Genomic DNA, 27,864 nt, shown 5'->3' on the forward strand with positions numbered 1-27,864 from the left:
CTGACCACTCCCTTGGGGCTGTGGAAAGGGTCATTTTCATTTGGGACAAGGTCTGGCCCGGGGCTGGGAGCTGCAGGTATGCCATGACCACAGCTTTTCTGTGTCCCCTGCCAGCTCTGCGAGGACCTCTTCTCTCGAGTTAATGTGAACCAGAGTGCTCAACTTTCCTACTCTGTGGAGGTAAGCCCCAGTTTTGGTGCAGGCAGGCAGCCAGGCAGGCAGGCAGGAAGCCTGGTGCCCAGGGCAAGAATGTAGGAATGTAGATTTAGACTGAGGTCTGTCTCTGGAGTCAGCTTGGGACCTCATTCTGGTACTGCTGGTGACTAACCTGACCTGTGACTTTAGGCATTGATTTCGCCTTGTAACTCCTGAGTATGTGCCTCTATGGGATGCTTATGATTAGACTCACTCCCCCGGCTGGAGAGAGACTCACTGAACCAGCATATTCATGCTTGTTATATCTGAGTTGCAGTAGAGCTTAGGGTTAGTTTCTACAGTGGCGTCACTAGCTCCCTCACTTCCTATCTGCTTTTTCCACTCAGGTGAGCTATATGGAGATCTATTGCGAACGAGTACGAGACCTCTTGAACCCCAAGAGTCGGGGCTCTCTGCGGGTCCGGGAGCACCCCATCCTGGGCCCATATGTACAAGACCTGTCTAAGTTGGCTGTGACTTCCTATGCAGACATTGCTGACCTCATGGACTGTGGAAATAAGGCAAGGTGAGGTGGCCTTACCTGGGAGTGGGAAGGAAGGGAGGCAAAATTGTGGGGTGGAGGAGCTGGAAGCCTCTGACTTTTCCTTTCAACTCCAGAACTGTGGCTGCCACCAACATGAACGAAACCAGCAGCCGCTCCCACGCTGTCTTTACTATCGTCTTTACCCAGCGCTCCCATGACCAGCTTACTGGACTGGATTCAGAAAAGGTAGTGACAGAGGTGGCTGGTGCATTCACTGCCCCACAGGTGGTGCCTCCTCGGGGCTTCCACAGTCCCCTCTACCTCCTGCCAGATAGTGTATTATAACCTGTTTGCTCGTGTGTCCTTAAAGGGTCTCAGGCAGGGCTCCAGTCCCACTGTGTCCTGTGTTGTAAGTGAATACATGAAGACATGGATGAGTGACCAGCTCCTCACTCTTGTGTCATCTGTTTTCCTGTGTCTCCTCCTGAGTTTTTCTAGCCTGTGCTAAACACCCTGATTGCTGCTGGCTATTCCACTATTCGCCTTACCATCCCCTGACCATCCCAGCCACAACCTGCGTCTTTCCCCCAACCCCAGGTCAGTAAGATCAGCTTGGTGGACCTTGCCGGGAGCGAGCGGGCCGACTCCTCAGGGGCTCGGGGCATGCGTCTGAAGGTGAGGATGGGTAGAAGCCTTAGGGGCTGTGTAGGGAGGGAGGCTGCTGATCATCCCCTAGGACCCTTGCTGGCAAAGCAGAGGGCACGTGGATCTGATTGGTAGGGGAAGGTCTCAATTCCACATTCCTTGTCCTTTCTCAGGAAGGTGCAAACATCAATAAGTCCCTGACTACTCTAGGGAAGGTGATCTCAGCCCTGGCAGATTTGGTAAGCCCTGAGGGTTGGGAAGAGAAAAGTCTCAGGAAGACAAGGCATGGACTGATTCACCCTGATACTGTCCCCTTTTTATCCTTCAGCAATCAAAGAAGCGGAAGTCGGACTTCATCCCTTACAGAGACTCTGTGCTTACCTGGCTACTCAAGGAGAATTTGGGTAAGGGACACCTTCTCCTCTTTGCTAACCCTGTCATCACCCATCTGATAGAATCTTGCCACCTTTAGACTCTATAATGTAGTCAGTGTTGTTCCACCGTTCCTCCCCCTGACTGAGGGTTTGTCCTCTAAGGAAGTTACCTATGCTGATGTCACGGCAACACACTGCTAAACCAGAGGCCTCCCTGAACTGTTTACCCCTGACCCCAAATTCTGCTGAGTTCATCTCCTTCCCTCAGGCCTCTGAGTGCTCACAGATACCTGACAGTTCCCTGACCTCACCTTTCCCTACATTTCTGGACCTCATGGAATTCTCAACTTTAGCTTGCCTCATATGTTGGCTTTTCAGACCTTTATCCTGGGGCACTCTTGCTTTATAACTCAATCTGACTTTATTTGTTTGTTTGTTAGTTTGCAAGGTATCCCAGGCTGGCCCTGACCTCTGTCCCCCGGCTCCCACCTCCCGAGTCCTGGGATTGTAGTCTTGCAGTAGCTCACCCAGTCCAGTCTGACTTTTCTTCGGCTCCAGCTCACCCATAGTTTCCTTTCGTAGGTGGGAACTCACGCACAGCAATGATTGCAGCCCTGAGTCCCGCTGACATCAATTACGAGGAGACACTCAGCACTCTCAGGTGGGGTTTCAGCTTTGGTAGCATAGCCAAGGTACCAGGAGCTCTGAGGCTGGTTAGTCATAAGCGAGGGAGAGCCTCTAGCCCTGTCACAATGTCCTGATATCTGGGAAGGAGAGAAGCAAGATAGACAGCAAGGTTCTCCTGAACCTGCCTTCCTTACTTTTACCCTTCCTTGCCCAGGTACGCAGACCGCACCAAACAGATCCGATGCAATGCTGTCATCAATGAGGACCCCAATGCCCGGCTTATCCGGGAGCTGCAGGAGGAGGTGGCCCGGTTGCGGGAACTGCTGATGGCTCAGGGGCTTTCAGCCTCTGCTCTAGGAGGTAGGGCTATGCTACACACACTCACTATCCTCTTGCTGAGAAGGCCTGCTTGCTCACCCTTTCTCTCTTTCTCTCCCTTTGCTCAGTCCTAGAACGTGTGAAGGCCCGTTCTCCATTAAACCCTGTGCGTGTTCAGTGACATGGACACATATCTGGAGAAGCCATTTATATCTTTTGAAATTCTGGAGCTGGGACAGATTTAGTTTCTCAGGGAGACTCAAGACAGGCTTCTAGAACTAATAAAATGGCAGGTACAAGGAATGTATAGCAAATCATGAATGTATGATTCACATGGAAATGTAGAAGACACTTCAGTATGTGTCTTAGAGAAATTCTTGTAAAATGACAAGTTTTTCTTTTCTTTCTTTGTTTTGGTTTTGGGCCTCACTGTATGAAGCCTTGACCCTTCTGTAGTTTAGTGGTTCTCAACCTTACTGAGGCTGCGACTCTTTAATACAGTTCCTTGTGTTGTGGTGACCCCCAGTCATAAAATTATTTCATGTCTGTAATTTTCCTTCTATTATGAATCATAATGTAAATACTTGATATACAGTATATCTGAAATGCAACTCCAAAGGGGTCACAACCCACAGGTTGAGAACCACCACTGCTGGAGTCCCTCCTATCACGGGCTGTAAAGTGCTGGAATTATAGGTTGGTTTTTTTTGTTTGTTTGTTTGTTTTTTGTTTTTTGTTTTTGTTTTTTTTTTGTTTGTTTGTTTGTTTTTTTTTTTCGGAGCTGGGGACTGAACCCAGAGCCTTGTGCTTCCTAGGCAAGTGCTCTACCACTGAGCTAAATCCCCAACCCCTATAGGTTGTTTTAAGACAAGGTCTCATGTAGTCAAGGTTACCACACACCCACTATCCTCTTGCCTCAGACTTCCAAGTGTTAGGATTATAGGCATTTGTCCCTGTGCCTGCGAACATAGCATTTCAATGAACTGTAGCGGGAATAGTCAACAAGATGGTCTTTAAATGTAGTGCTCAGCCTCACTGGTAAGCATTAATGCCCATGTGCTCACTTGGGCAGCACAGATACCAAAATTAGAACAATGCAGAGATTAGCATGGCCCCTGTGCAAGGATGACACTCAAATTCATGCAGCTTCCATATTTTAACAGGAAAACAAAACTACCAAAAAAAAAAAAAAAGGAATTAATGTCTATGTGGGAAGATACGTAATCCATGTTAACTGGATCGAGTTCACACTCTGTTCAGTGTCAGGGTCCATTGCGCCAAGGATAGAGTGCTGGGGGCACCGTGGAAAGAACGAGAAACTTTTTGGGATGAGAAGGAGATGGAGTAGATAAGTTGTCTTGCTAAAGGAAAGTGGATGGCATCTTATCCTAGGAGTAGACCGTGAAAAGCTAGGTGCACACGATGGCAGGATACCTCAGGCAAGAGCGAGGCTCTCCATCCCCGGGGCCTCAGCTGCTGTCATCGCCGACAAGGAGGGCCATCTCCCTGGTGGCAAGTTGCCCAGATGACTTCTGCAGTTCTCTGTGTCTTTCTTGGCCTTCTCATCTCCGGTCAGTTCTGTCTTAGCCTCCTCTTCTCCCTTTCTCCCTTCCAGGTCTAAAGGTGGAAGAGGGGAGTCCTGGAGGTGTTCTGCCTGCTGCATCATCTCCCCCTGCCCCAGCTTCACCCTCATCTCCTCCTCCACATAACGGCGAGCTGGAGCCGTCATTTTCACCCAGTGCTGAGCCCCAGATTGGGCCTGAGGAGGCCATGGAGAGGCTGCAGGTGGGAAGGAAGGGAAGCTAGAACTGGCAAGGGGTGGCAGCCTGGGCACTGTTCCAACTTTCTTTCTTCAAAACCAAGGTCGAAGTGTAGAAAGGAATCTCAAGTGTACGGTGGTCTTTGTGGTAGGTATTGGTCCTGACCTTTGCTTTCTGTCTATCGTAATGCCTGCAGGAAACAGAGAAAATTATAGCTGAGCTGAATGAGACTTGGGAGGAGAAGCTCCGTAAGACAGAAGCTCTGAGGATGGAGAGGTATGAGGGGCCAGGGCGGCCAGGGCACCTTTGCAGGGTAAGATATGGCTGGCAATGATAAGGTTGACATTTGCCTTTCCCTTGCTTGCAGAGAAGCATTGCTGGCTGAGATGGGCGTGGCCGTCCGGGAGGATGGCGGTACTGTGGGTGTCTTCTCTCCAAAAAAGGTGTGTGAGGGGTTGGGCAAAGAGGCTTAGAGAGCTCTCTGGATGCCTGGAGAAGAGGGTTGGATGTGGTATGATGGAAGTCCTAACCTAATTCTCGGCTTCTATGCTTCTCACTTGTCCCTTTGTTATCTCCTTTCCATTCCTCACACCTGTCTGTGTTGTGTGGCCATCTCAGGCAGTCAGCCGGAGAGTTCAATGCTTGGTAAATGTTTGTAGCCAACTTCTGTAGGTCCATTAATGACGACAGTCCCTATCCTTTATGGACTGCAAAGCTCTGTCAAACCTAGCTTTTTACATACACGTGTGTAAGAGTCCTCTCAGACTCAGTCTCAGGATTCACTTGGAGAATGGCTTCTCAGGAGAGGAGAGGAGCTGGGAAAGCATTGGTGCATAAGCTGTCTGCTTGAAAAGTTAACTTAAAAAGCTAACTAGGGAAGATGACTGGAAAAGAGATGGAGGAGAAATGACAGGTGCGGGAGGGTTGGTCTTCAGCAGAAGCATCCCTGTGGCCTAGAGATGCAGCCGCCGCTTAGGAAGCTGCTTAGAGTGCATCTTTCTTAGGAAGGCAGTTTGCAACATGGAGCTGGAGAAAGAGACAAGACTTGGGTAGAGAGAGGTCGTTATAACGTGAGGCTAAACAATGGAAAGTGTGTTAGGCAACATGAGACGTGCTGCCAGACATCAGGTAGGTGCTCCATAGAACTCTGAGGAGGAAGGAAGCAAGACCAGTGTGGTCAGGCCCAACCGGGAACAGAATAATACTTAAGACACTTCACCAGGTGCCATAAGACTGGCTGCAGAAAGTCAGCATAGCTGCCAGGCGTGGTGGTGCATGCCTAAATCCCAGCAGGATTGGGTGGCAGAGGTTGGAGGAACTGAAGGTCAGGGGAGCCTGGGCTCCATGGTGGATTTAAAGTTATGTGAGCTTTATAATGAGATTCTGTCTCAAAAAAAATAAAGGTTGCCAGGGTGTGGTGATGCATGTCTTTAGTCCCAGCACTCTGAGCTCAAAGATAGTCTGGTCTATGTAGTGAGATTCAGAGCCATATAGGAGACCATGTCTCCTAAAAGGAGCTCTAGTTCAGTGGTAGCGTGTTGCCCATTCTCAAGGTCCTGGGTTAAATTCTCAGCAAGAAAGAGGAGAGAGGTAGAGATTTGGGGGCTGGGGGTAGGAGACTTACAGTCAGAAACAAGGCAGCGCAGCTGGGGTGTACACAGATGGTGGGATGATGCAGAAGGCAGTTTGAACAGAGCAGGAACTTCCAGTCCCACCAGGAAACCAGCCTGGCGTGTCTGGGACATAGTACAGAATAGGCTAGGATCAGGCCCTAAGTCAGACATACTGCTCTGGCTAGTCAGTTAGAGGTTCCACAAAGAGGAACCTACCTGGTTTTGGGTAGGCCGCAGAAAAGAGGCCTACTTTATTTTGTGATGTCAAGAGCATCTAGAAAATTCAGCAAGCAGGAATCACTGAGCCTTTAGTTACACATTTGTATGCACACATTACATTACTCTCTAGTTTTTGAGATTTACTTATTTTTTATGTGTTACTGATGTTTCACCTGCATCATGTCTATGTGTACACCATGAGCATTTAGTGCCTGAAGAGTTCAGAACAGGACGTTGGGACCCCCGGAACAGGAGTTACAGAAGGTTATGAATAGCCATGTGGTGCAGGGAGCAGAGCCCTGAAGAGCAGTCAGCGCTCTTAACAGCTGAGCCGTCTCTCCAGCCACACTCATTACCTCATTCTTTTTTCTTTTTTCTTTGTCTTTTTTTTTTTTTTTTAATTCAGTTTACATCCTGATTGCTGTCCCCACCTCCTGGTCCCCCACCTCTTCGTCCTCCCTCCCCTTCTCTAAGATCGGGGACACCCCCCTTCTTTTTTTATTGCATTATTTGTGTGTCTGTGTATGGTATGTGCACACGCACACGCATGGGCACCATGCGTGGTGATCAGAGGACAGCTTGCAGGAGTGGATTCTCACCTTGCACTGTGTGGTTCTGGGAATTGAACTTAGATTGTCGGGCTTGGCGGCACGCATCTTCACTTGCTAAGCCATCTTGTTGCTCCCACGCTACCCCTTCAATTACAAGCTTTTTATTATTGTGTGTGGGCGCGCACAAAATGTGTGTTAGGGCATGCGCACCACCATGCTCGTGTGCAAGTGCAGGTCAGTGACGGCTTCGACGTCTGTTCTCTCCTCCCAGCTTTACGTGGTGCTCTCGTTTCATTTCTGTTGGTGTCCTAAGGCACCCTGACCACATAGGCAAGGGAAGGGTTAATCCAGACTACACTTCCGGGTTCTAGTCCTTCATTGTGTAAGTCAGGCAGGAACCCACGGTCCACACATCACATCCATAGTGAGGAGCAGAGAGGCCATAATGCCTCGCTTGGGTTGCTGCTTGCATCTGTCCGTCTTCTGTCTGTCTGCGGGTCTGCTACACAGTGAGCCAGAACTCCCTACATCAGTTAGCAGTCAGGACTGTCCCTCACAGACTCGTCCACAGGCCGGTCTGACCTGGATAACCCTCACTCACATTCTCTTCGTAGGATTCTGGGTTGTGTCAAGTTGACAGTAACCAGTACGCCTGGGTTCAGGGCATGGGACTCCAGTTGCCAGACTTGGGTGGCAAGCAGCTTTACCCACTGAGCCATCTTGCTGGCCCCGGCCTTAGTCTTTTAACAGTAGTGTTTGCATACCTTTCATTTCAAACGTTGTATTGTTTTTTGTTTTTGTTTTGTTTTTTTCATGGAGCCAGGATATTTTGCTGAATGAGGGCAGTGTCTTTAGTGAGTTTCTACTGGCGGGCATTTAATTTTTTTTTTTCACATTCTCTGATACTGTAAATGGTGCTACAATGGATAATCTTGCAAATAGGTGTTAAAAATTAGGCATGGCAGATGGTATATGCCCATAATCTCAGCACTCAGAAGGCCAAGGCAGGAGAATTGCCAGAAGTTTCAGATCAGCTGGGGTTACACAGACCTCACCCCCCCAACCTCAAAACAAAAGATTGTCACCTGTAACAGTAGACGCTTAGAAGTAGGTAGAGTAAAACAATAGCTTTTAATTTTTATTTAATAAAATTAGTTATTTTTCAAAACAAAGTTTCTCTATGTAGCCTTAGCTGTCTTAGAACTCTGTAGACCAGGCTGGCCTTGAACTCAGATCCGCCTTCCAAAGGCATATGCCACTACTGCCCAGCTTGGTTTTATTTTTTAAGGTAAGGTCTCACCATGTTGCCTTGGCTAGCCTGAAACTTCTTTTTTTTTTTTCCTTTTTTTCGGAGCTGGGGACCGAACTATCACTGAGCTAAATCCCCAACCCCAGCCTGAAACTTCTTATATAGACCAGGCTGGCTTTTTAAAGTGCCAGGGACTGAACCTATGACACGTGTGTGTGTGTGTGTGTGTGTGTGTGTGTGTGTGTGTGTGTGTGTGTGTGTGTTTGGAACCTATAACCTGTGTGTGTGTGTGTGTGTGTGTGTGTGTGTTTGGAACCTATAACCTGTGTGTGTGTATGTGTGTGTGTGTGTGTGTGTGTGTTTGGAGGCCAGACATTGCCTCTCTGTGTGTGTGTGTGTGTGTGTGTGTGTGTGTGTGTGTGTGTGTGTTTGGAGGCCAGACATTGCCTCTGTGTGTGTGTGTGTGTGTGTGTGTGTGTGTGTGTGTGTGTTTGGAGGCCAGACATTGCCTGTGTGTGTGTGTGTGTGTGTGTGTGTGTGTGTTTTTGGAGGCCAGACATTGCCTGTGTGTGTGTGTGTGTGTGTGTGTGTGTGTGTGTGTGTGTGTGTGTGTGTTTGGAGGCCAGACATTGTCTGTGTGTGTGTGTTTGGAGGCCAGACATTGCCTCTGTGTGTGTGTGTGTGTGTGTGTGTGTGTGTGTGTGTGTGTGTTTGGAGGCCAGACATTGCCTCTGTGTGTGTGTGTGTGTGTGTGTGTGTGTGTGTATGTGTGTGTGTGTGTGTTTTTGGAGGCCAGACATTGCCTGTGTGTGTGTGTGTTTGGAGGCCAGACATTGCCGTCTTTTTTTTTTTTTTTTTTAGTTCTTTTTTTCGGAGCTGGGGACCGAACCCAGGGCCTTGCGCTTCCTAGGCAAGCGCTCTACCACTGAGCTAAATCCCCAACCCCCAGACATTGCCGTCTTTCTCAATCTCTTCTCCACCTTATTTTTTTGAGACAAAGCCTCTGGGTAGATGTGGAGCTCACTGATTAATTAGACAGTCTGGCCAGGCGTCCCCAGAATCCATCTGTCTCTACCTCAGCAGTGCTGGCATCATGGGCACATGCTGTTGGCCCTGGTTGTCCATGGTTGTTGGAGATCTTTGTGCCTGCATGGCGAGTGGTTTACTGATTAATCCATGACCCTCCCTCTCTATCTCTTCTGATTTTATTTCCTATCTCAGAATTGCTAAGCAGTTCAGGCTGCCCTTTAAAATTTTTTTCTCTTTAGTACCTTTACTTACTTTAGGTATTTCTGAGGGCACTTAGTGCCAGTTATACTGTAACTCAGCCTTGGCTAGAAATCACTATGTAGTCCAGGCTGCCTCAAGCTCAAATTTAACAGTAGTCCTCTTCCTTGGTCTCCCAAATTCTGGGATTGCAGACATTCACTACCACACCCAGCTGTGGTTCTAAAGTTCATTTAGAGAGCGGCTCTGTGGCTCAGCAGGTAAGGGCACTTACACCACGCCTGAGGCTCTGACCTCAATCCCTGTGACCCATGAGGTAGAAGGAGAGAACTGACTCCCGAAAGCTGGCCTCTGACTTTCACATGCACACTAGGGCACTAGTGTACCCTCCCGTGGTTAAGTAATTAATTAATAAACATAGATAAATAAAAAGAAGGTCTTGATCTATTAAGCTGAAGTGCCCTCTGACGATTATATTCAGGCCAATTTATACTCCCAAGGGCAACCTGTAGGAAAGCCCATTTGTCTTCATCACTCAGTGCCCCAACCCTGGCTTTTTGTTATTGTTGGTTTAGTTTTACTTGTTGTTTTGGGGATTTTTTTTTCTTTTTTGAGGTATGGTTTCATGTAGCTCAGGCTGGCCTTGAAGTTGTTATAGCCTAGGTTGATCTTAAACTCACTGTGGAGTTAATATTGGTTTCAACTTCTGATCCTTCTGCTTGCCTCTCCCTGGTGTGACAGATATAGCCATGTGCCATCATCTCTGGCTTCCCTCATCCATTTCAATACCCTTTGTTGGTCAGACTTTATCAATGTGATGGGTGAACAGGAGTCTTGGAGTAGTTTGTACTTCCCTAGGGTGATGGGGATGAACATTTCTCAGATGTTTAAAAGACAGGAGAGCTGTTAGGTTTACTGGCAAAACGGGTTTGGTAGGGCTAGCTTTAACGCAGGGATGGAGGGGTGCAAAGTTGGGTGAAGCTGTAGTCGTCTTGGAAAGAGTAAATACCCTAAGGGAAGACTCCTCTTGCCAGAACCCCTATTATTGAGCCCAAGGACTTCCTAAATCAGTGGTTTTCAAAGCTGAGCTTCCTTCCCAAGGGCTGCTGTTGGGAGTGGGGAGCAGGACCTCCCTACATCACCCTGGCTGATTGGCCCCTTGCTTATCTGCTTGATATCCTAGACCTCTAGATAAGGTTTCGTTTGCACAGAGAGTCCTTGGGCTGAACAGAAACCGAAAAGCACTGCCCCAAGTCATGTCCCCTCTCCCAAGGGATAGGTCACTTTCTGCTGCCAGAGCCCGTCAGTGTCCGTTGTCTCAGGACAGCTCTGACACCGTGATGTAGGAGATGCAAGTGTCCCTCGAGACAGTTCTGGCAGCAGCCGCTGTGAGCTGCCTAGGGAGAAGCAGGCATGGTCCTGGGCTCACACTGCAGAGCGGACCCCAGAGAGACCTTGGGCCTCTCCTAGCTGTCTTGCCTCTATGCCCTGTGCTTTTTGGCCTCAACACTTCTGCCAGTCTTTTCCTTCCGAATCCTTTTCCTTCTGCATGTCAATGCCTTCATCGTCCCCCGTGATGCATCCTGTCTGCCTTTCCCAGAGTCCTGCGCAGCTCACGCGCCCTGGTTGCCCTTCGTTCCTCTTTGCACGTGAGTTCCTGCTGAGCAGTGGGGTCTCAGTTCGCTGGGAGCAAGCCAGTGAACATATAATCCAAGCAAGGGTGTGAGAAAGTCTGCAGTCTATGGCTACTCAAACCTTTTTATTTTTGAGACAGGGCCTTGCTATGTAGCTTCAGATGGCTTGGGACTCCTATATAAACCAGGCTGGCCTCTGGGTCAGAAATCCACCTACCTCTTTCTCTACAGTGCTGGGATTAAAGGCTTGTGTGCCCAGGCCCAGGTCATTTTCCCTGTTTGTAATGAGTGGTGTTTCCACACCAACTCTTGCTTCCCATGCTGGCTCTGATTGCCTGATAGGCCAGCCATGACTATATCTGACTCATCCCAGTCCCGCCCAGAACCACCCTGAGGTGAGTTAGAAAGCTGAAGCAGATCCTTGTATAGAATGGAGGCTTCATTGGTTGGAGGGCTTTGGAAAGCTTCACAGACGGGGCATTTGAGACAGACCCAGAGGGACATGAAGTGAATAATTTTGACAGTGCTGGTGGAGATGGTATATAGGCTGTGCTGGGCGTGGGAACATGGTGGGGCTAGCAGCTCCCTCTGCAGCCAGAGATTCCCCAGACCTGCTTCTGGAGTGCTGAGCTGGGGAAAAGACCCTCAAAGGGCTTGGACATGTGGGCTGGGGCTCTCATAGGGAGGAGGCCCAGGAAAACCAGACTGTAGAGCGGAGCTCTAGCCAGATGCCTCCCATCGAGGTCTCTGGCCATCAAGTGGTGTGTGCAGGAGGCTGGGAACCCAAGACTCATGCAGGTCTGAAGAGGGATAGTCCAGGGACATGGGCCCAGGCAGCAACCATAGGGAAAGGCCTTTTACTGGGGTGACAGTATGTGGCCTAAAAGAGTATGGAGGGAACAAGTTCAGTGTGTTACCCAGAGGTGCATACTTGGAGAGGGTGAGGGTGACATGAGAAAGACAGGGGATGATGTACTGTGTAGGCAGGGAGTGGGTTACGTGCTCACCGCAGAGCAGCCTAATGACCGGCCAGATGTGTGTGAGGCCGTGGGCAGGAAGAGCTGCAGGAGCACGTGACCCTGGCCTTGGGTGAAGTGGCTCAGGGAAGGGAAGGAGTCTGCTGCAAGAATGTTTTTTTTTGTTTTGTTTGTTTATTAGGCAGAGCCATGCTACCTAACCCAGGCTGTCCTTGAACTTGCAACCCTATTGCCTCTGCCTGAATTATAGATACACATCAAGCTCAATTTCTGTTTGATTTTAAAATGGAGGGTGACATTTTTACGTTATTAAAAGGAATCCATGCTTATAGAAATTCAAGGCGTAATGGAAGGTGGGGTGTACCCATCTCCTGACCCTGCCTTGCTCTTCCTTCCCTGAAGTTATAGGCAGATTTGTGGGAAGAAGCAATGGGGCCGGGAGATAGAAGGAACACAAAGAGAACAATGTCGGTGCCGGTGGAATCCAAGGCTTCTAGCCAGGGAGTCTGCGTGGCTGAGGCAGGACAGACAGGCTCCGGGACAGCTACCGGGACGTGGGGGGCAGGGCTGGGGGTGGCTTTTTAGGCCTGGTTGTGAGTGAAGATCCTTTCTGAGAGTTGGGAAACCAAGGTGCTTGGGGAAGGCTGAGGGTGGAGCTCCCCAGCGGTAAGAGCAGAATGAGCAGTGGGCAGTACCAAAACCAGAGAGATGCCCACTGCTCCCCTCTCCCGCCTCACCTGTGGCCATTCTTGCTGATGATCATGACCCTTTAGCTCTGACACCGCTGCGTCTTTACCTACAGACTCCCCACCTGGTAAATCTGAATGAGGACCCCTTGATGTCTGAATGCCTTCTCTACCACATCAAAGATGGCGTCACCAGGTAAACACTTTAGTACCCTTCAGGGTGGTGAGTGACTGCAGGCAGACTGACACACTGACCATTGTGGCTCTCTCTTTGGTGGCCACCGCAGATTCTCTAGGTCTCTGGACGACAGCCTCTCTGATGGCTTTCAGCCCTTTTTCTTTCCAAAGGTTTTATGTTTATTTATGTGCCTGTGTCTGCATCAGGGGATGCCGAATGCGTGCAGGTGCCCACCTAGGCCAAAGGAGGCACTGGATTCCTGAAGCTGGAGTTATGGCTGCCTGACCTGGGTACTGGCAACCAAATTCAGATCTCCTTAAGAGCAGTACATGTGGCTGTGTGACTGGACATGGTGGTGCACATCTTTAATTCCAGCATTTGAGAGGCAGAGGCAGTTGTATTTACAGAATGAGTCCAGGATGGCCAGGGCTATTGCAGAGAAACTCTGTGTCCAAAAGAAAAAAAAAAGGCAGTACAAGTACTTGCTCTATGCTCCTCTTAACCAAGGAGCCTTCTCTCCAACCCTGCACCGCCCTCCCACTTTGAGGCAGGAGCTTACCATGTAGTCCAGACTAGCCTCAAATTCAAAATTCTCTAGCCTCAGCCTCCCAGATATTGAGGCTGAGATAGGCGAGATGGGTGTATAATGTATAATATGTGTGCCTAACTCCTTTCCGATCTTGAGAAACTGCCGAGGCCCCCAGATCAGTGACCAGTGTTCAGTTTGGTGAAGGGCTGGTACTTCTTGGCACCTTGGTGGGGGGTGGCTCCTGGAGCAGAAGAACTAGTGGGAAATGGACTGCTGCTCTCTTAGCCTCTAACATTGCTTGGTAGCCCTTGCTGAGCCCCTGGGGAAGGCAAAAGGAAACCTTGCCTGGCCCCATGTTGTTGAGACTCAGCGCTCACACTAGGCTCCAGGGTTGAGCCAGGTGGCTGAAATAGCTGCTGCTAAGAAAACCTCCTGTAGGTAAAGGCATAAGCCTGCCCACCCACACCAACCAGGCTGCCCACCCACACCAGGCTGCCCACACACACCAACCAGGCTGCCCACCCACACCAGGCTGCCCACACACACCAACCAGGCTGCCCACCCACACCAGGTCGCCCACACACACCAGGCCGCCCACACACACCAGGCTGCTCTTTCCCCTTTGCTGTATAATGGGCAGAAGTGGGACTTGGCCTTAAGGATCAGGGATGCCTCTGCTCAAACCCCAGCTTCAGTATTGTTTAGCTCTCCAATCTTGGCGTCCCCTCCCTGGACCCCAGCGTTCTTGTCTGTGAAATGAGATTAACATTTGACTCGAAGAGCTGGATGAGCTGGCACTCCTGGTACTCGGGAGGCAGTTGACAAATATTGAACATGCTTAGAAAATGTCGGCCATTGCTCCCGCAGGGTTGGCCAGGTAGATGTGGACATCAAGTTGACTGGCCAGTTCATCCGGGAGCAGCACTGCCTCTTCCGCAGCATCCCTCAGCCTGATGGAGAAGGTAATGGCCAGGAGGGAGAGTGGAACAGCTATGATGGAGGGGGTGCTGTGTGTTCCACCCAGAGCGAGCCATACAGAGGAAGGGTGCATCCTCTCCCTCTGCAGCTCTAAGCTCATGGGTAAGCAGTGTGGGCGTGGGGCTCTATGCGTGGCTGTGGACAGCTGGGGTCTTGAGACACGAAGTAGCACGTTGCTGTACCTTGAATTGGATTGGGTAATGAGGAAATAGAAATACTGCCTTCCTTCATTCTTCTTACCCCTTAGCACTGTGGTCATTATGTTTGGAACCCATATTTGTTTCAATGGGATATCTGAATTTGTCTCTGGGAAATGGATGGATACGGCTAAGGTGACAAAGATTTCTGAGAGCTAGGTGACCTAGGTGTCTCTGTGGTTCCAAAGCTGTGGGGACCTTTAGCCGTTAATATACTGGTGAAGCTTTTAAGAACCCCAGGTTCTAGTCAGGCGTGTTGGTGCACACCTTTAATCTCAGCACTTGGGAAGCAGAAACAGAAGAATCTCTGTGAGTTCGAAGCCAGCCTGGTCTACACAGTAAGTTCCAAGACAGTCAGGGCTACACAGAAAAATCCTGTATTGAAAAACCAAACAAACAAAAGAATCCCCGGTTCTGAAAGTGACAGCCTATTGGACATATCAAAACATTGCACAGTTTAGAGCGTTTGTTTTATGCTGTTGGGGATTGAACCTGGGGCTTCAGCCATGTGCCTGCTGGAGAAGCACTTTTTTTTTTTCTTTTTTTTTCGGAGCTGGGGACCGAACCCAGGGCCTTGCACTTGGTAGGCAAGCGCTCTACCACTGAGCTAAATCCCCAGCCCTTGGAGAAGCACTCTTAACGCTGAGCCCTGTGCACCACCACTGAATCTTCCCCCCCAACACATGTTCTGTTTGCTTTGTGTTCTCTCTGTGTAGGTCAAACTGACCTCACACTCTTAGTCCTATTGCCCCAGCCTCTCAAAGACTGGGAATACAGACAATACCTGGCTTTCAGCACTTTTTATGTGTATGTGTCTGTGTGGGTATTCATGTATGATGAGTTCATATCGAGGTCAAAGAGTGACGTCGGTTGTCCACGGTGATTGTTTCCCAGATTGGTTTTCGGAGACAGTCTTTCTGTGAACCTAAAAGCCTGAAGATACAACAAGACTGAGTGGCCAGGGAGCTTCAAAGAGCCACCGTCTCCACTTACCCCAGCCCTCTGGTGACATTGTGCATTACCACAGTCCGCTCTTACTAGGGATGCAAAGCTCAGGTCCACATGCTGGTGCAGCAGGCCCTAAGAATTAGCCAGGAATGTGCACTTGGAGGCAGAGGCAGGAGGCTCCTTGAGCCCGGGAATTGGGTACCAGCCTAGGCAGTGTGCAGAGACCATTAAGTTAAGACATTCAGTTTCAGTTTGGTTCATGGTCAGAAGATTGGTGCAGTCAGTCAGTCTGGTTCAGGTCCCCATGGTGAACAAGTGCTTCCTTTTTAAGGGCTGGAAGCTGTTGAATCACTTCAGAACAGCGAACTATTGCCAGATCCCTGTTCTGTGGTTACCTCAGGCCATACATAGGCTTGGGAAGGGAAATAGTAGAGTATGTGAGGCCTTGTAGAGCAAGCCCACATTCCAGGAATCCATAGTGTGTCAGAGGAGGTGACACACACAGCATGTGGCTGTGACGCCTGCGGGACAAGCCCACGTTCCAGAGTGCATACATAGGAGGTGTCAGAGGAGGTGACACATGTTTTGTGTGTAAGACTATGACATGTGTCACAATAAAAAATAGTCAATGTGTCTGTGCTCCAAAGGGTAGTCTGTAAGGTTTAGTCCATCTGGGCTATTGTTCTAACAACAGACTTAAGACTTACCAGAGACAGGTGGAGAAGATGAAGGCATTGGGGACATACAGAAATTATAGACTGACCATCTACTTTTCTCTTTGAATTGTCTCAGCTCACAGGACAGAGCTGAGGCATCCAGGTTAGGTAATCTGCTGTGGTAAACAGCAGAGCTGGATCTCAACAGATTGACAGTTGCAGGGGCTGTGCCCTTGGCTGCTGGATTCCTGAGGGTTCGAGAACCGGGAAATGAGAGCTGGGAATGTGACTGCTGTGGTAGAATCCTCTTGTAGCTTGTATGAAGATGGGAGTTTGCACTTCAACACTGCACACAGCCGACACTTGTGCTAGCATGTGTCTGTGATCTCAGCTCCCCAGGGAAGGAAGTGGAGGTGTGCGGGGAACAGAGAACCAGGAGTTCAAGGCCATCCTCCCTGTCTCAAGAAAGGGTAGTAAAGTCTCCTCTGACTGGTCTGGAGCAGTCACCTTACCTGGTCCTGTTTTCTTTCTGTAACACCACACCTGCTCCATTCTTTAGATAATCTTTAGATAATCTTTAGATAATCTGCTTTTAAAAATTGTTAGAATTCCCAGGCAGTGGTGGCATACACATTTAGTCCCAGGACTCAGGAGGCAGAGGCAGGCTGATCTCTGTGAGTTCAGGCCAGCTAAGACTACAGAGTGAATTCCAAGACAGCCAGGGCTACACAGAGAAACCCGAAAAACAAACAAAAGTTACAATCATCCTGTTGAAATATATTCTTATTTATTGTCTGCGCATGCGTGTGGAGGTCAGAGGACAACTTTCAGGGATCAGTTCTCTCCTTTCACCATAAGAATTGGGAGGATTGAACTCCTATCAGGCACGGCAACAAATGCTTGTACCCTAAGTCATCTTCACTGGCCTTAAATTATCCTAGTCTGCATCCACCTTACCAGCCAGGTATGGGTCTGTGAGAGCAGGGATTGGTGGTTTTGACCTGGCATAGGTAGGAACATAATGAATGTGTATTGGGGCATGGTGGGAAATAAATGAAGGCAAGATAGACTGCTCCCCACCCACCAGCCTATTGCTGCTCTCAGTCATGCAGTGATGCCCTAAGTCACCCATCAAACCTCAGCTGGGAATCTCCCCCCGCCTCCATGGGAACCGCGCCTGTCCTCTGTAAGCTGGGGTTATTTTTGCTGCCATGGTCCTCCCTCTGCATCACTAGTAGGCCAAGTACCTGTCTGTCTCTCTGTCTGGTGCTGGAGTCCGTGCTACTTTCCCTGTTTTTCTATTACTTGTAGTGTAAATATAAACAAATAAAAACAAACAAACAAAATGGGGCTGAGAGCCAGGCTTGGTGCCTTTAATCCCAGCACTTGGGCAGGTGGAGCTCTGTGAGTTTGAAGCCAGTCTGGTCTACAGAATGAGCTCCACAATAGCCAGAGCTACATAGTAGACCCTATTTAAAAGATACAAAAGTTGCTGTGAAATGAAATCTGATGTCCTCTTCTGGTGTGTCTGAAGACAGCTACAGTGTACTCATAATAAACAAACAAACAAACAAACAAACAAATAATCTTTTTTTTCTTTTTAAGATTTATTCATTTATTATATATAAGTACACTGTAGCTATCTTCAGACACACCAGAAGAGGGCATCGGATCTCTTTACAGATGGTTTTGAGCCACCATGTGGTTGCTGGGATTTGAACTCAGGACCTCGGGAAGAGCAATCGGTGCTCTTCACCGCTGAGCCATCTCTCCAGCCCCCAAATAATCTTTTAAAAAACAAGTTAGGGGGCTGGGGATTTAGCTCAGTGGTAGAGCGCTTACCTAGGAAGCGCAAGGCCCTGGGTTCGGTCCCCAGCTCCGAAAAAAAGAACCAAAAAAAAAAAAAAAAAAGTTAGGCTGAGGATATAGCTCAGTGGTAGATCCTTAAGTTTAATCTTTTGTCTACCTGTCTGCCTGCTTGTCTGTCTGTCTGTCTGTCTTTCTCTCTCTCTCTCTCTGTTTCTCTCTCTCTCTCTCACATACACACACACACACACACACACACAGAGAGTAAATAAATAGGAGAAGTCTAGACATGGCGGCACACAGCTTTAATCACAGCATTTGGAAGGCAGAGGCAGGCAGATCTCTGAGTTTGAGGCTAGCCTGGACTACATAGTAAGAGTTCCAGGACTACACAATGAGACCCTGACTCAACAAATAAAGGAATAGTTTGCATAATATATTATATTTTCAACTACTCTATGAATAAATTCCAAAGCCTAGATTGTTGAGTATCCCTGGCTCAGTAGTCATAAATTCTGGGCCTTTGGAACTGGGTCCTGCAGTGACAATAAGAAACCACTTAAGGGGCTGGAGAGATGGCTCAGTGGTTAAGAGCACTGACTGCTCTTTCAGAGGTCCTGAGTTCAATTCCCAGCAACCACATGGTGGCTCACAACCATCTGTAAAGAGATCTGATGCCCTCTTCTGGTATATCTGAAGACAGCTACAGTGTACTTATATATAATAAATGAATAAATCTTTAAAAAAAAGAAAGAAAGAAAGAAACCACTTAAGGGAGGTTGGGGATTTAGCTCAGTGGTAGAGTGCTTGCCTAATAAGTGCAAGGCCCTGGGTTCGGTCCCCAGCTCCGGAAAAAAAACAAAGAAACCACTTAAAGGGGCTGCTTTGTGTGTCTTTGTGCTCCTGCAAGCAGCAGGCTCAGCGATAGACAGGTGCTTGGGTTGGGATTTTTTTCTTTGTTTTCTGAGGTAGGTTCTTAGCCGTGAATTGAGACTGAGCTCAAACTCACTATGTAGTTCAGGCTGGCTAACCTCAAATGTGCAGCAATCTTTCTGCCCCAGCCTCCAAACAATGGGCATTCAGATATGTGGCACCCTGTCCAGCTAGAGTTGGGCTGACTTTATTTATCCTATGTTGGCTGTTACTCCAGAAGATTAACCAGATGGCAGCCATTTGCAAGATGTAGTAGACAGAGTTCCCACCAGAGGCACGCAGATCTGGATGGGATAATGTTAAGGAGACAAGTGGGAATGGATACCTGGAAGGCAACAGTGTGGGGCTCTGTCTGGTCGACTCTAGCCTCTGAGAATGATAACTGCTAGGCCGTGGTTAGGGAATGTGGTGGTGGGTCCGTAGGAGCTGCTACAGAGGCTTCTGGGAGTCACAGTAGGTCTCTAACCCTCCTTCTGCTCTTCTTTTCCTGTGCTGCCTGCCACCAGAGGGGCTGTGGCACCCCTGCAGGTACTGGGGTGGACCTGGTGGTGCATGTGTGCTTTGGGGGTGAGACAAGGTGGGAGTCTAACCACAGTGCATTGTTCTGAGAGTCTGATCTTTCCCTGTTCTTCCTTTATCCCTCCACTCAGTGATGGTCACATTGGAACCTTGTGAAGGAGCTGAGACATATGTCAATGGGAAGCTTGTGACGGAGCCGCTGGTGCTGAAGTCAGGTAGAAGACGTGTCGCAGAGGCTGGGGACATAGCTCAGAGGTAGAGCGCTTGCCTAGCATGCGCAAGGCCCTGCATTCAATTCCCAGTACCATAGACGCACACAAAAGATGTGTTACAGAGTACAGGTCTGGGACATGGCCTTCCTAGGAAGTTCAAGGACAGGGCTTTCTGGCCTTCTAGGATGAGACCTAGGGATAGATCAGAAAGAGCAGAAAGAGGGGACAGAAAGGAGCTGGGAGAAAAGATTAAGGTGTGAAGTCTTGGTTTCTCTTGCTTCCCTGGGGACATGGGAAGAGGATGCCTTTTCCAGCAGCTCACGTGAGTGACTAGGTGCTCCCTGGGGTCCACACCTGAGTGAGCAGGTGCTCCTGGGGTCCACACCTGAGTGACTAGGTGCTCCTGGGGTCCACACCTGAGTGAGCAGGTGCTCCTGGGGTCCACACCTGAGTGACTAGGTGCTCCTGGGGTCCACACCTGAGTGACTAGGTGCTCCTGGGGTCCACACCTGAGTGACTAGGTGCTCCCTGGGGTCCACACCTGAGTGAGCAGGTGCTCCTGGGGTCCACACCTGAGTGACTAGGTGCTCCCTGGGGTCCACACCTGAGTGACTAGGTGCTCCTGGGGTCCACACCTGAGTGAGCAGGTGCTCCTGGGGTCTACACCTGAGTGAGCAGGTGCTCCTGGGGTCCACACCTGAGTGAGCAGGTGCTCCTGGGGTCCACACCTGAGTGAGCAGGTGCTCCTGGGGTCCACACCTGAGTGAGCAGGTGCTCCTGGGGTCAGCGAGAGGTGCATTGACTCTGTTTCAGTTTTGAGGTGTAGGGTGGCAGGTCCCCTGGAATCAAGGGTAAGATCTGTACTTGGGCCAGGGTATGGCTTTGCTGCTGTGGGTAAGCAAATCTCTTCCTGTTTCCAGGCAACAGGATTGTAATGGGCAAGAACCATGTGTTCCGCTTCAATCACCCGGAGCAAGCACGGCTGGAACGAGAGCGAGGGGTCCCCCCACCCCCAGGACCTCCCTCTGAGCCTGTGGACTGGAACTTTGCTCAGAAGGAGCTGCTGGAGCAGCAAGGCATAGACATCAAGCTAGAGATGGAGAAGAGGTGCGAGGGGTCCCCCATGGGTCTCTCCGACCTCTGGGACCCTAGCATTCTCCTGTTGGTAATGCCCACTGAGGTAGCTCCAGGGACTCTCACAGCTTTTCCATCCCTCTCTCTCTGATCCCAGGCTACAAGACTTGGAGAATCAGTACCGGAAAGAAAAGGAAGAGGCTGACCTTTTGCTGGAGCAGCAGCGGCTGGTGAGGGGCAAGAGGGAGTCCAACAGAGCCTGGAGATGGGCAAGTGGGCAGACTAACAGTGAGGGTGGCATCTAGCAGGAAAAGCTAGGAGAGAAAGGTGAAGTAGAAGAAACCATTGCCATGTACAGGGAACTAGCACTCTGCCCAGTTGATGACACTCCCTGGACTGCGGTGGTCCTGGCCCCTTGAGATCACTTCCAAGTACCATCATTCATGTAAGATTGTGCCTTTAATGGACTTTCGAGTCTTTAACCTCATCCTAAGAGTAATACATAGTCATTTGCTGCATAATGACAGTACTGTCAATGACAGACCATGTATACAGGGGTGGTCCCACGAGATGCTATCACCTAATAATGTGTAACTGCCTGACTTATTTCAATGCAGTCTGCAGTGCCCACACAGTGATGGAATCATTTTAGGACACACCTCTCAGAACACATCTCTGTAGTTACGTGGCTTATGACATATTCTCTCAAAACCCCAGACTCAATTAACTGCTAGCTCGCCAGCTGCTGTTGTAAGTGCTTAATCATCAGACTTGGCTTTGCTGTCCAGACCAGTCCATGAGAGGCGGAACAGGTCCTGGGTCCAGGTGTACTGAGTGGTCCCCTGTGTCTGGTCTCTGAGGTAGCCCTAGTTCTCTTCTCTCTGGCCCTAGTATGCAGATTCTGACAGTGGGGAAGACTCTGACAAGCGCTCTTGTGAAGAAAGCTGGCGGCTGATTTCCTCCTTGCGGGAGCAGCTGCCCCCTAACACAGTCCAGACCATCGTCAAGCGCTGTGGCCTGCCCAGCAGTGGGAAGCGCAGGGCCCCTCGAAGAGTTTACCAGATCCCTCAGCGACGGCGGCTCCAGGGCAAAGACCCCCGGTGGGCCACCATGGCTGACCTGAAGATGCAAGCAGTGAAGGAGATCTGCTATGAGGTGGCCCTGGCCGACTTCCGTCACGGACGGGCAGAGATTGAAGCTCTGGCTGCTCTCAAGATGAGGGAGCTGTGCCGGACCTACGGCAAGCCTGAGGGTCCTGGAGACGCCTGGAGAGCTGTGGCCAGGGATGTCTGGGATACTGTGGGTGAAGAAGAAGGATGTGGAGGTGGTGGAGGTGGTGGTGAGGAAGGAGCCCGTGGGGCAGAGGTAGAAGACCTCCGGGCTCATATTGACAAGCTGACAGGAATTCTGCAGGAAGTGAAGCTGCAAAACAGCAGCAAGGACCGGGAGCTGCAGGCCCTGCGGGACCGGATGCTCCGCATGGAGAGGGTTATCCCGTTGACCCAGGTAGGAAGCCTGCTGGCTATGTCTTCCCTCCTCGCCTTCAGCTCTTGCCTGCCTGTCCGGCAGCTTCCCCCTCACATCCCAGCTTCCTCCTCTGTCTTTTGGAAAGGCTTACTGAGGTTCAGCAGGCACTGTTTCTGTCTGTTGAGAGTGTGAGTCACATGCTTCACAGTCTCCAGTATCCACTGCTGGGCAGGCCACAGCGCTTGATACTGAAGGTAGATTGTCTATGGACTGGCGAGATGACTCAGCTATTTAGCTGTTCTTTCAAAGGACCCAAATTCAGTTTCTAGCACCCAGTTAGTTGCTTGGAACTCAAGTGCCCTCTTGTGGCCTGCATGGTACATGAACACACATGCAGTCAAATGAGAAATAACAGATTCTACAGGCTTCAGCTGGTAACTGCTTGCCACCAGAACATGAGTATGTGAGTTCGAGTCCCAGAACCCATGTTGGGTACAGTGGTGCACCTTTATAATCCTAGTACCTACCGTAGGCAAGAGGGATGGAGACAGGCTGATCCCTAAGGTTGTCGGCTGTCTGACTAGTCTACTCCGTGAGTTCTAGGGCAGTAAGGGACCCTGTGTCAAATAAGGTAGACACACCTGAGGAGGACACCCGAGATTGTCTTCTGCCCTACACACACACCCTTGGGCCCATGCACATGCACACATATGAATAAAATATCTGCACAAAGCCACAGTGGCGATTGTGAACTAGTTGGTTATTATAGCACATGACTATAATCCCAGCACTTGAGAGGCAGACACAGGAAGGTCAGTAGTTCAAGACCAGTGTGAGGTAGGTCTCAAAAAAAAGTAGAGCTACTGACATCCACCAAGCCCAGCATACCAAGTGTGTCTCTGGAGATCTGTGTCTAATGGACTCCAAGGTGCTCTGAAGTACATTTGAGAACCACTAACGGAGGGCCGCACACAGTGGTTACTTAAAGCCTGTTCTATGTGTACACATAACTGGCCTCTGATTACTCTGCACAGATAGAATGGGATACTCTCCTTTTCCTTCCTTTGCATGGATTCACTCAAGTGCCCAGTAATGTGCCAACCCCTGGGGTTGTTGCAAGCATCTTCTCTGTTGCAGCCGCCCTCTAAGGGACACCACAGACGGTTATAGTTAAGACTTGAGGTTACCAAAGGCTTCTTCTCCAGGGGGCCTTCTGGTCCTGTCCCCTCACCTACCCCACTCCAGCCTCTCCAGCTTGCTGGGCATGCTCACATCTCAAGGCCTTGGGCCTGTTGGTCTATTTGCCTCCCTGGTTCTCCCCCAGCAGTCATTCTGCTGGCTTCTCACTTCCTCCAGGCCTTGACAGAAGTACCGACCTCTTGGTGAATTCATGGAACCACCCTTAGCTGGCTTCCTGCCCTTCCTTACTCTGTTCTGTGCCTGAAGTGGAGCGCACTTAGTTGGTTTTTTTTTGTTTGTTTGTTTTTTGTTTTTTTGTTTTTTTTCTATCTTTTTCTGATCTGGGGACCAAACCCAGGGCCTTGCACTTGCTAGGCAAATGCTCTACCACTGAGCTAAATCCCCAACCCCGCGCACTTAGTTCTTAACAGCACTCGGTGGCGGATGCTGTTATTGCTGACATCACTATACACATGGGGCTGCTGAGGAAGAGAGAAGTAACAAGCAGTGATGGACCACACAGCTAAGGGGTGGCAGACAGGATTGAGTTCATACCGTTTAGTGGGTAGGCCCATGCTAGCGTCGTTATTTCCAAACCATACTCAACATGCTGTCAGTCACTCTGGGCTCTTCTAATGAACTCCTTGAATCACATGCACTCAGCACTCGGCTTGCCCCACCCCACATCTCTTTTCTCCTATTCTCTCCCAGGATCTTGAGGATGATAATGAAGAATCTGGTTTGGTCACCTGGGCCCCACCCGAAGGGTCAGAGGCAGTAGAGGAGGCAGTGTCCAATGACCACTCACCAGCTGTCCGGCCCTCCTCACCACCCCAGTCCAGCTGGGAGCGTGTGTCAAGACTGATGGAAGAGGACCCTGCCTTCCGTCGCGGTCGCCTTCGCTGGCTCAAGCAGGAGCAGCTGCGGCTGCAGGGACTGCAGGGCTCCGGGGGCCGGGGTGGGGGACTACGCAGGCCTCCAGCTCGCTTTGTACCCCCGCATGATTGCAAGCTGCGCTTCCCCTTCAAGAGCAACCCTCAGCACAGGGAGTCCTGGCCAGGAATGGGGAGTGGTGAGGCCCCAGGTCCCCAACCCCCTGAAGAGGTCACTGCACCCCCTCCTCCCCCTAACCGCAGACCTCCAAGTCCCCGAAGGCCCCACCGTCCTCGCAGGAATTCCCTAGATGGAGGGAGCCGATCTCGGGGAGGGGGTTCTACACAGCCAGAACCCCAGCACTTACGGCCCCAGAAGCACAACTCTTATCCCCAACAGCCCCAACCTTACCCAGCCCAGCGGCCAGGGCCCCGCTACCCACCATACACTACCCCTCCACGAATGCGAAGGCAGCGCTCAGCCCCTGACCTCAAAGAGAGTGGGGCGGCTGTGTGAGTCCCACGCTGGGCAGACAGGGCCTAGTGGGGCCCTTGCTAGGAGAAAGGTGCCCGCTGCTTCCCCAAGAAGCCCGTGGCAGGGAGACCAGAAAGCAGAGAGCAAGAGAGAGGGAAGGTCCGAGTAGGTGGTAGAAGATGCTGAGAGAGAGCTGGAGGCTGAGGGAAGGAAGAGGGCGCGGAGTTGCCAGGAGCAAACCAAAGTCAGGGAAGAACCATAGGAAGTTGTCTTGGGGCTACCCGTTTCAGGGGGGAGTCCCACAAACGCTGCTATGGGTGGGTGGGTGGGCTGGGGTCTGCATAGCCAGTGTTTGACTTTCTTTTTGAGTGGATGCAACGGGGAGAGAACCAAGAGTGAGGTGGGTTCTCCTCCCCGGCTCTTGTCCGTCCGTCTGTCCGTCTGTCTGTGGTGGAGTTCTGTTTCCAGGGTGGTGTGGTGGGATCCTAAGTCATTCCCTTCCCCTTCCAGGCCTCCTGCTATATTTAGGGGACCTGTCTGGTTTGGCTGGAGTCCCGCAAGAATGTGGGACCTCTTAATAAAGGATAGCAAACAGCTTGTGGCTGGCTGGGTTTTAGTAGAGGTTCAGGTTGTGCGAGTAAAGTGTATCATCGTTTTACTAAGCGTGTCATCTCACGTCATTTCTGCACGTGTGTCCACTCAGCACTCGAAGCCGGCAAATGCTGCCATCCAGTTACCTTGAGTTGAAAACCTCCTGTTCCTCTCTTCAGGGTACACAGCCTGTTCTTTCATTTCTGTTTGCTCTGGGTCTCTGCCCAGGTCCTGTACCCTCAGTGACCTTACAAAGGAGGGAGGGCTGTGTGGGGCAATGGGGTCTTTAAGCCTGTCAGCGCCTAGGTGGAGGATTTGGGGTTCTACCTCATTGACTTAGCTCCTTGTTTGAAAGGTGTCTGGGCGGTGAGTGTTGATCAGGCTTCTGCACCTGTTGTGTTTTCATTTTACCTGTGTTACTTGCCCGTTCAAAAGGCCACATCCACCCTTCTGAGTGCCATTTCAAGACTCATTTTCTAAGCCGGGCATTGCGATGAACACTTTGAATCCTCACAGAAATAGGCAGATCTCTTGAGTCAGAGGCCAGTCTCATCTACAGAGTTAGTTCCAGGGTAGCCAGGACTACACAGAGAAACCCTGTCTCCAAAAACAAACCAAACCAACAAAAAAGAAAAAGAAAATCACTTCCTACCTAGTTAGGTGTCATGTGGCCCTTCTTCGAATGACTCATTGGGATGCTGAGACAAGAAAATTGACACAGGTTCAAGGCCAGGCTAAGCTGCACAATGAGACCCTATTTTAAATGATTCCTCCCCAACAGTCTAAAATGGTTAAAACTTTTAAAAATAATTTAGACGGTGAGTGTGGGTTTGTGTACGTGAGCACCATGCCTGTGGGGGACAGGACAGTGCGTCAGATCCATGGAACTGGGCTTGTGAGGCATTGTCGTCTATGCTGTGCGATGCTGTGCTGTGCTGGTATCAAGCTCTGGTTCTCTTCAAGAATAGTATGTGCCTTTAACCACTGAGCTATCTGCCCACCCTAGAGTTTAAAAAAAAATAATAAAAATTCGGAAAGTACACTGTGTTTGTTTTTAGCTCTTGTTTGAGTAGCAAGCATAGCAGTGCCACATGATAAGTCTGCAGGGTCAATTGTACCCAGCATGGCCCCACGCTTGCTGAGTCCCTGAGTCACTGCATTTTTATCTTGTTACTTAACATTTGAGCTGCTACTCTGCAGCTTCCTGAAGTCAGTCAGACTTGTGCAAGCAGGCAGATTGACCCAGATCCTCCGAACTGACCCAGGGCTCTGAGCAGGGATAACATGCGGTTTCTTCTTCCCCCTGCTGCTGGGACCTTGATTTTGACACTTTTGATTGCTGGGTTTCTAGAAAGCTGTTGACTGTGATTTAGGACCTGGAGTGTAATGGGTACTTTGGGGGCAATGTTTACTTCAGCGGGTTTATGATGTGGTTGGGGAGAGTAAGTGTAAGCAAGAAAATGATAGAGTCCGAAGCTCTCTGCAGTCAGGGTGAGCTGTACGGTACAATGCAGGAGTCCAGATGGGCGGTGGCAGGCAATGGCAGTTTCAGCTACAACTGGACGCCTTTTCTCTAAGGACCGCATTATGTAAATAGGTGGTCTTCAAAAAAATTGAATTCAGGGGTTGGGGATTTAGCTCAGTGGTAGAGAGCTTGCCTAGCAAGCGCAAGGCCCTGGGTTCGGTCCCCGGCTCCAAAAAAAGAACCAAAAAAAAAAAAAAAAAAATGAATTCAGTCTTCCACATCTGTCTTTAACAAGGTGAATAGACAAGATTTTATTCAGAGAAGTGCCCATGTTCTCATGTACTTATGCCAACCCGTGCCATGCATCTCAATTCGTCCTTAACCCTGCTCCCATTTCAGGTGGGGAGGCAGGTTTGATTGGAATGAATTGCTGAAGTGTGTAGTTCTTCAGTGATGAAGTTAGGGCTCTAATCCAGGCTAACCCAGACATCATCCAGCTCTTCAGGATACAAGGGTATTGTTCCCTCCAGGGTCCACACTGCCCTGTCCCCTGTATCCTTCCAAGTGTACCGTAAACCTGCCTCTAGCCGCTTTGTGCTGTGGACAACTGAGAGCCGCTATTTCAGGAGCCTGCTCTAAAATCATGGGATGTTGCCTGAGCAGTCCGCTGGCTTTCTGGCCCTCTCAGTTCTGGCACCGCTACAATGTCTCCCTTGGTTTCCCTGGAGATCCAGTTAGCTTTTCCTCCTTTCCCTCTCAGGGGTTTCTTTTGGTTAGTTGCACAGACTGGGGCGCTACCTGAGCTTTTTGGATCGTGAATACATTTAGAGATCTTCCGTTTCTTTTTGCCCTTCATACACTGGTACGTCTGGGTTTGGTTTGAAATTGTTCTTTTCCTTTTTTTTTTTTTAAAAAAAAAGGAGTTTTGTTTTAGGTAGGAGACATACAACATTTTTTAAAAGGTTTATTGTATTTATATGTGAGTACACGATAGTTGTCTTCAGAAGACAGCATCCCATGTGGTTGCTGGGAATTGAACTCAGGACGAGCAGTCAGTGTTCTTAACCACTGAGCCATCTCTCCAGCCCAGGAGACATTTATATAGTCCAGATTGGCTACCAACTTATGGCCTTCCTACACCAGCCTCACAAATTCAGGGATTACAGGGGTTCACTACCAGGTCTAGCATTTTCTTTTTCTTTCCTTTTCTTTTTTTTTTTTTTTTT

At 49.8% G+C, this 27,864-nt stretch overlaps 1 protein-coding gene and 1 non-coding gene across 6 annotated transcripts in view; both read left to right on the plus strand.

Annotated features, from left to right (window-relative positions):
• Positions 1 to 25,240, plus strand: part of Kif1c (kinesin family member 1C) — a 29,211-nt gene extending 3,971 nt beyond the window's left edge. For 4 of the 5 annotated variants that reach the window (XM_063268262.1, XM_006246564.5, XM_006246565.5 and 1 more), the window contains 18 exons: positions 115 to 180; positions 543 to 721; positions 814 to 925; positions 1,277 to 1,354; positions 1,498 to 1,563; positions 1,653 to 1,728; positions 2,281 to 2,359; positions 2,540 to 2,685; positions 4,259 to 4,428; positions 4,600 to 4,679; positions 4,771 to 4,846; positions 12,676 to 12,755; positions 14,134 to 14,228; positions 19,435 to 19,518; positions 20,436 to 20,622; positions 20,747 to 20,819; positions 21,481 to 22,095; positions 23,947 to 25,240. In XM_063268262.1, coding sequence (XP_063124332.1) covers positions 115 to 180; positions 543 to 721; positions 814 to 925; positions 1,277 to 1,354; positions 1,498 to 1,563; positions 1,653 to 1,728; positions 2,281 to 2,359; positions 2,540 to 2,685; positions 4,259 to 4,428; positions 4,600 to 4,679; positions 4,771 to 4,846; positions 12,676 to 12,755; positions 14,134 to 14,228; positions 19,435 to 19,518; positions 20,436 to 20,622; positions 20,747 to 20,819; positions 21,481 to 22,095; positions 23,947 to 24,624 — 2,940 coding nt within the window. In that variant the 3' untranslated portion in view covers positions 24,625 to 25,240. Of the gene's footprint in view, positions 1 to 114; positions 181 to 542; positions 722 to 813; positions 926 to 1,276; positions 1,355 to 1,497; positions 1,564 to 1,652; positions 1,729 to 2,280; positions 2,360 to 2,539; positions 2,686 to 4,258; positions 4,429 to 4,599; positions 4,680 to 4,770; positions 4,847 to 12,675; positions 12,756 to 14,133; positions 14,229 to 19,290; positions 19,313 to 19,434; positions 19,519 to 20,435; positions 20,623 to 20,746; positions 20,820 to 21,480; positions 22,096 to 23,946 lie in introns of those variants that run through there. The other variant, XR_005489673.2, reaches the window with a different exon arrangement.
• LOC120095361 (U6 spliceosomal RNA) lies at positions 3,700 to 3,803 on the plus strand. Its single transcript, XR_005490840.1, has one exon. It is a non-coding gene; the product is annotated as a U6 spliceosomal RNA (small nuclear RNA).
• Positions 25,241 to 27,864: the final 2,624 nt, after the last annotated feature.

The sequence above is a fragment of the Rattus norvegicus genome, chromosome 10, assembly GCF_036323735.1.
Source record: "Rattus norvegicus strain BN/NHsdMcwi chromosome 10, GRCr8, whole genome shotgun sequence".
Taxonomy (NCBI): domain Eukaryota; kingdom Metazoa; phylum Chordata; class Mammalia; order Rodentia; family Muridae; genus Rattus; species Rattus norvegicus.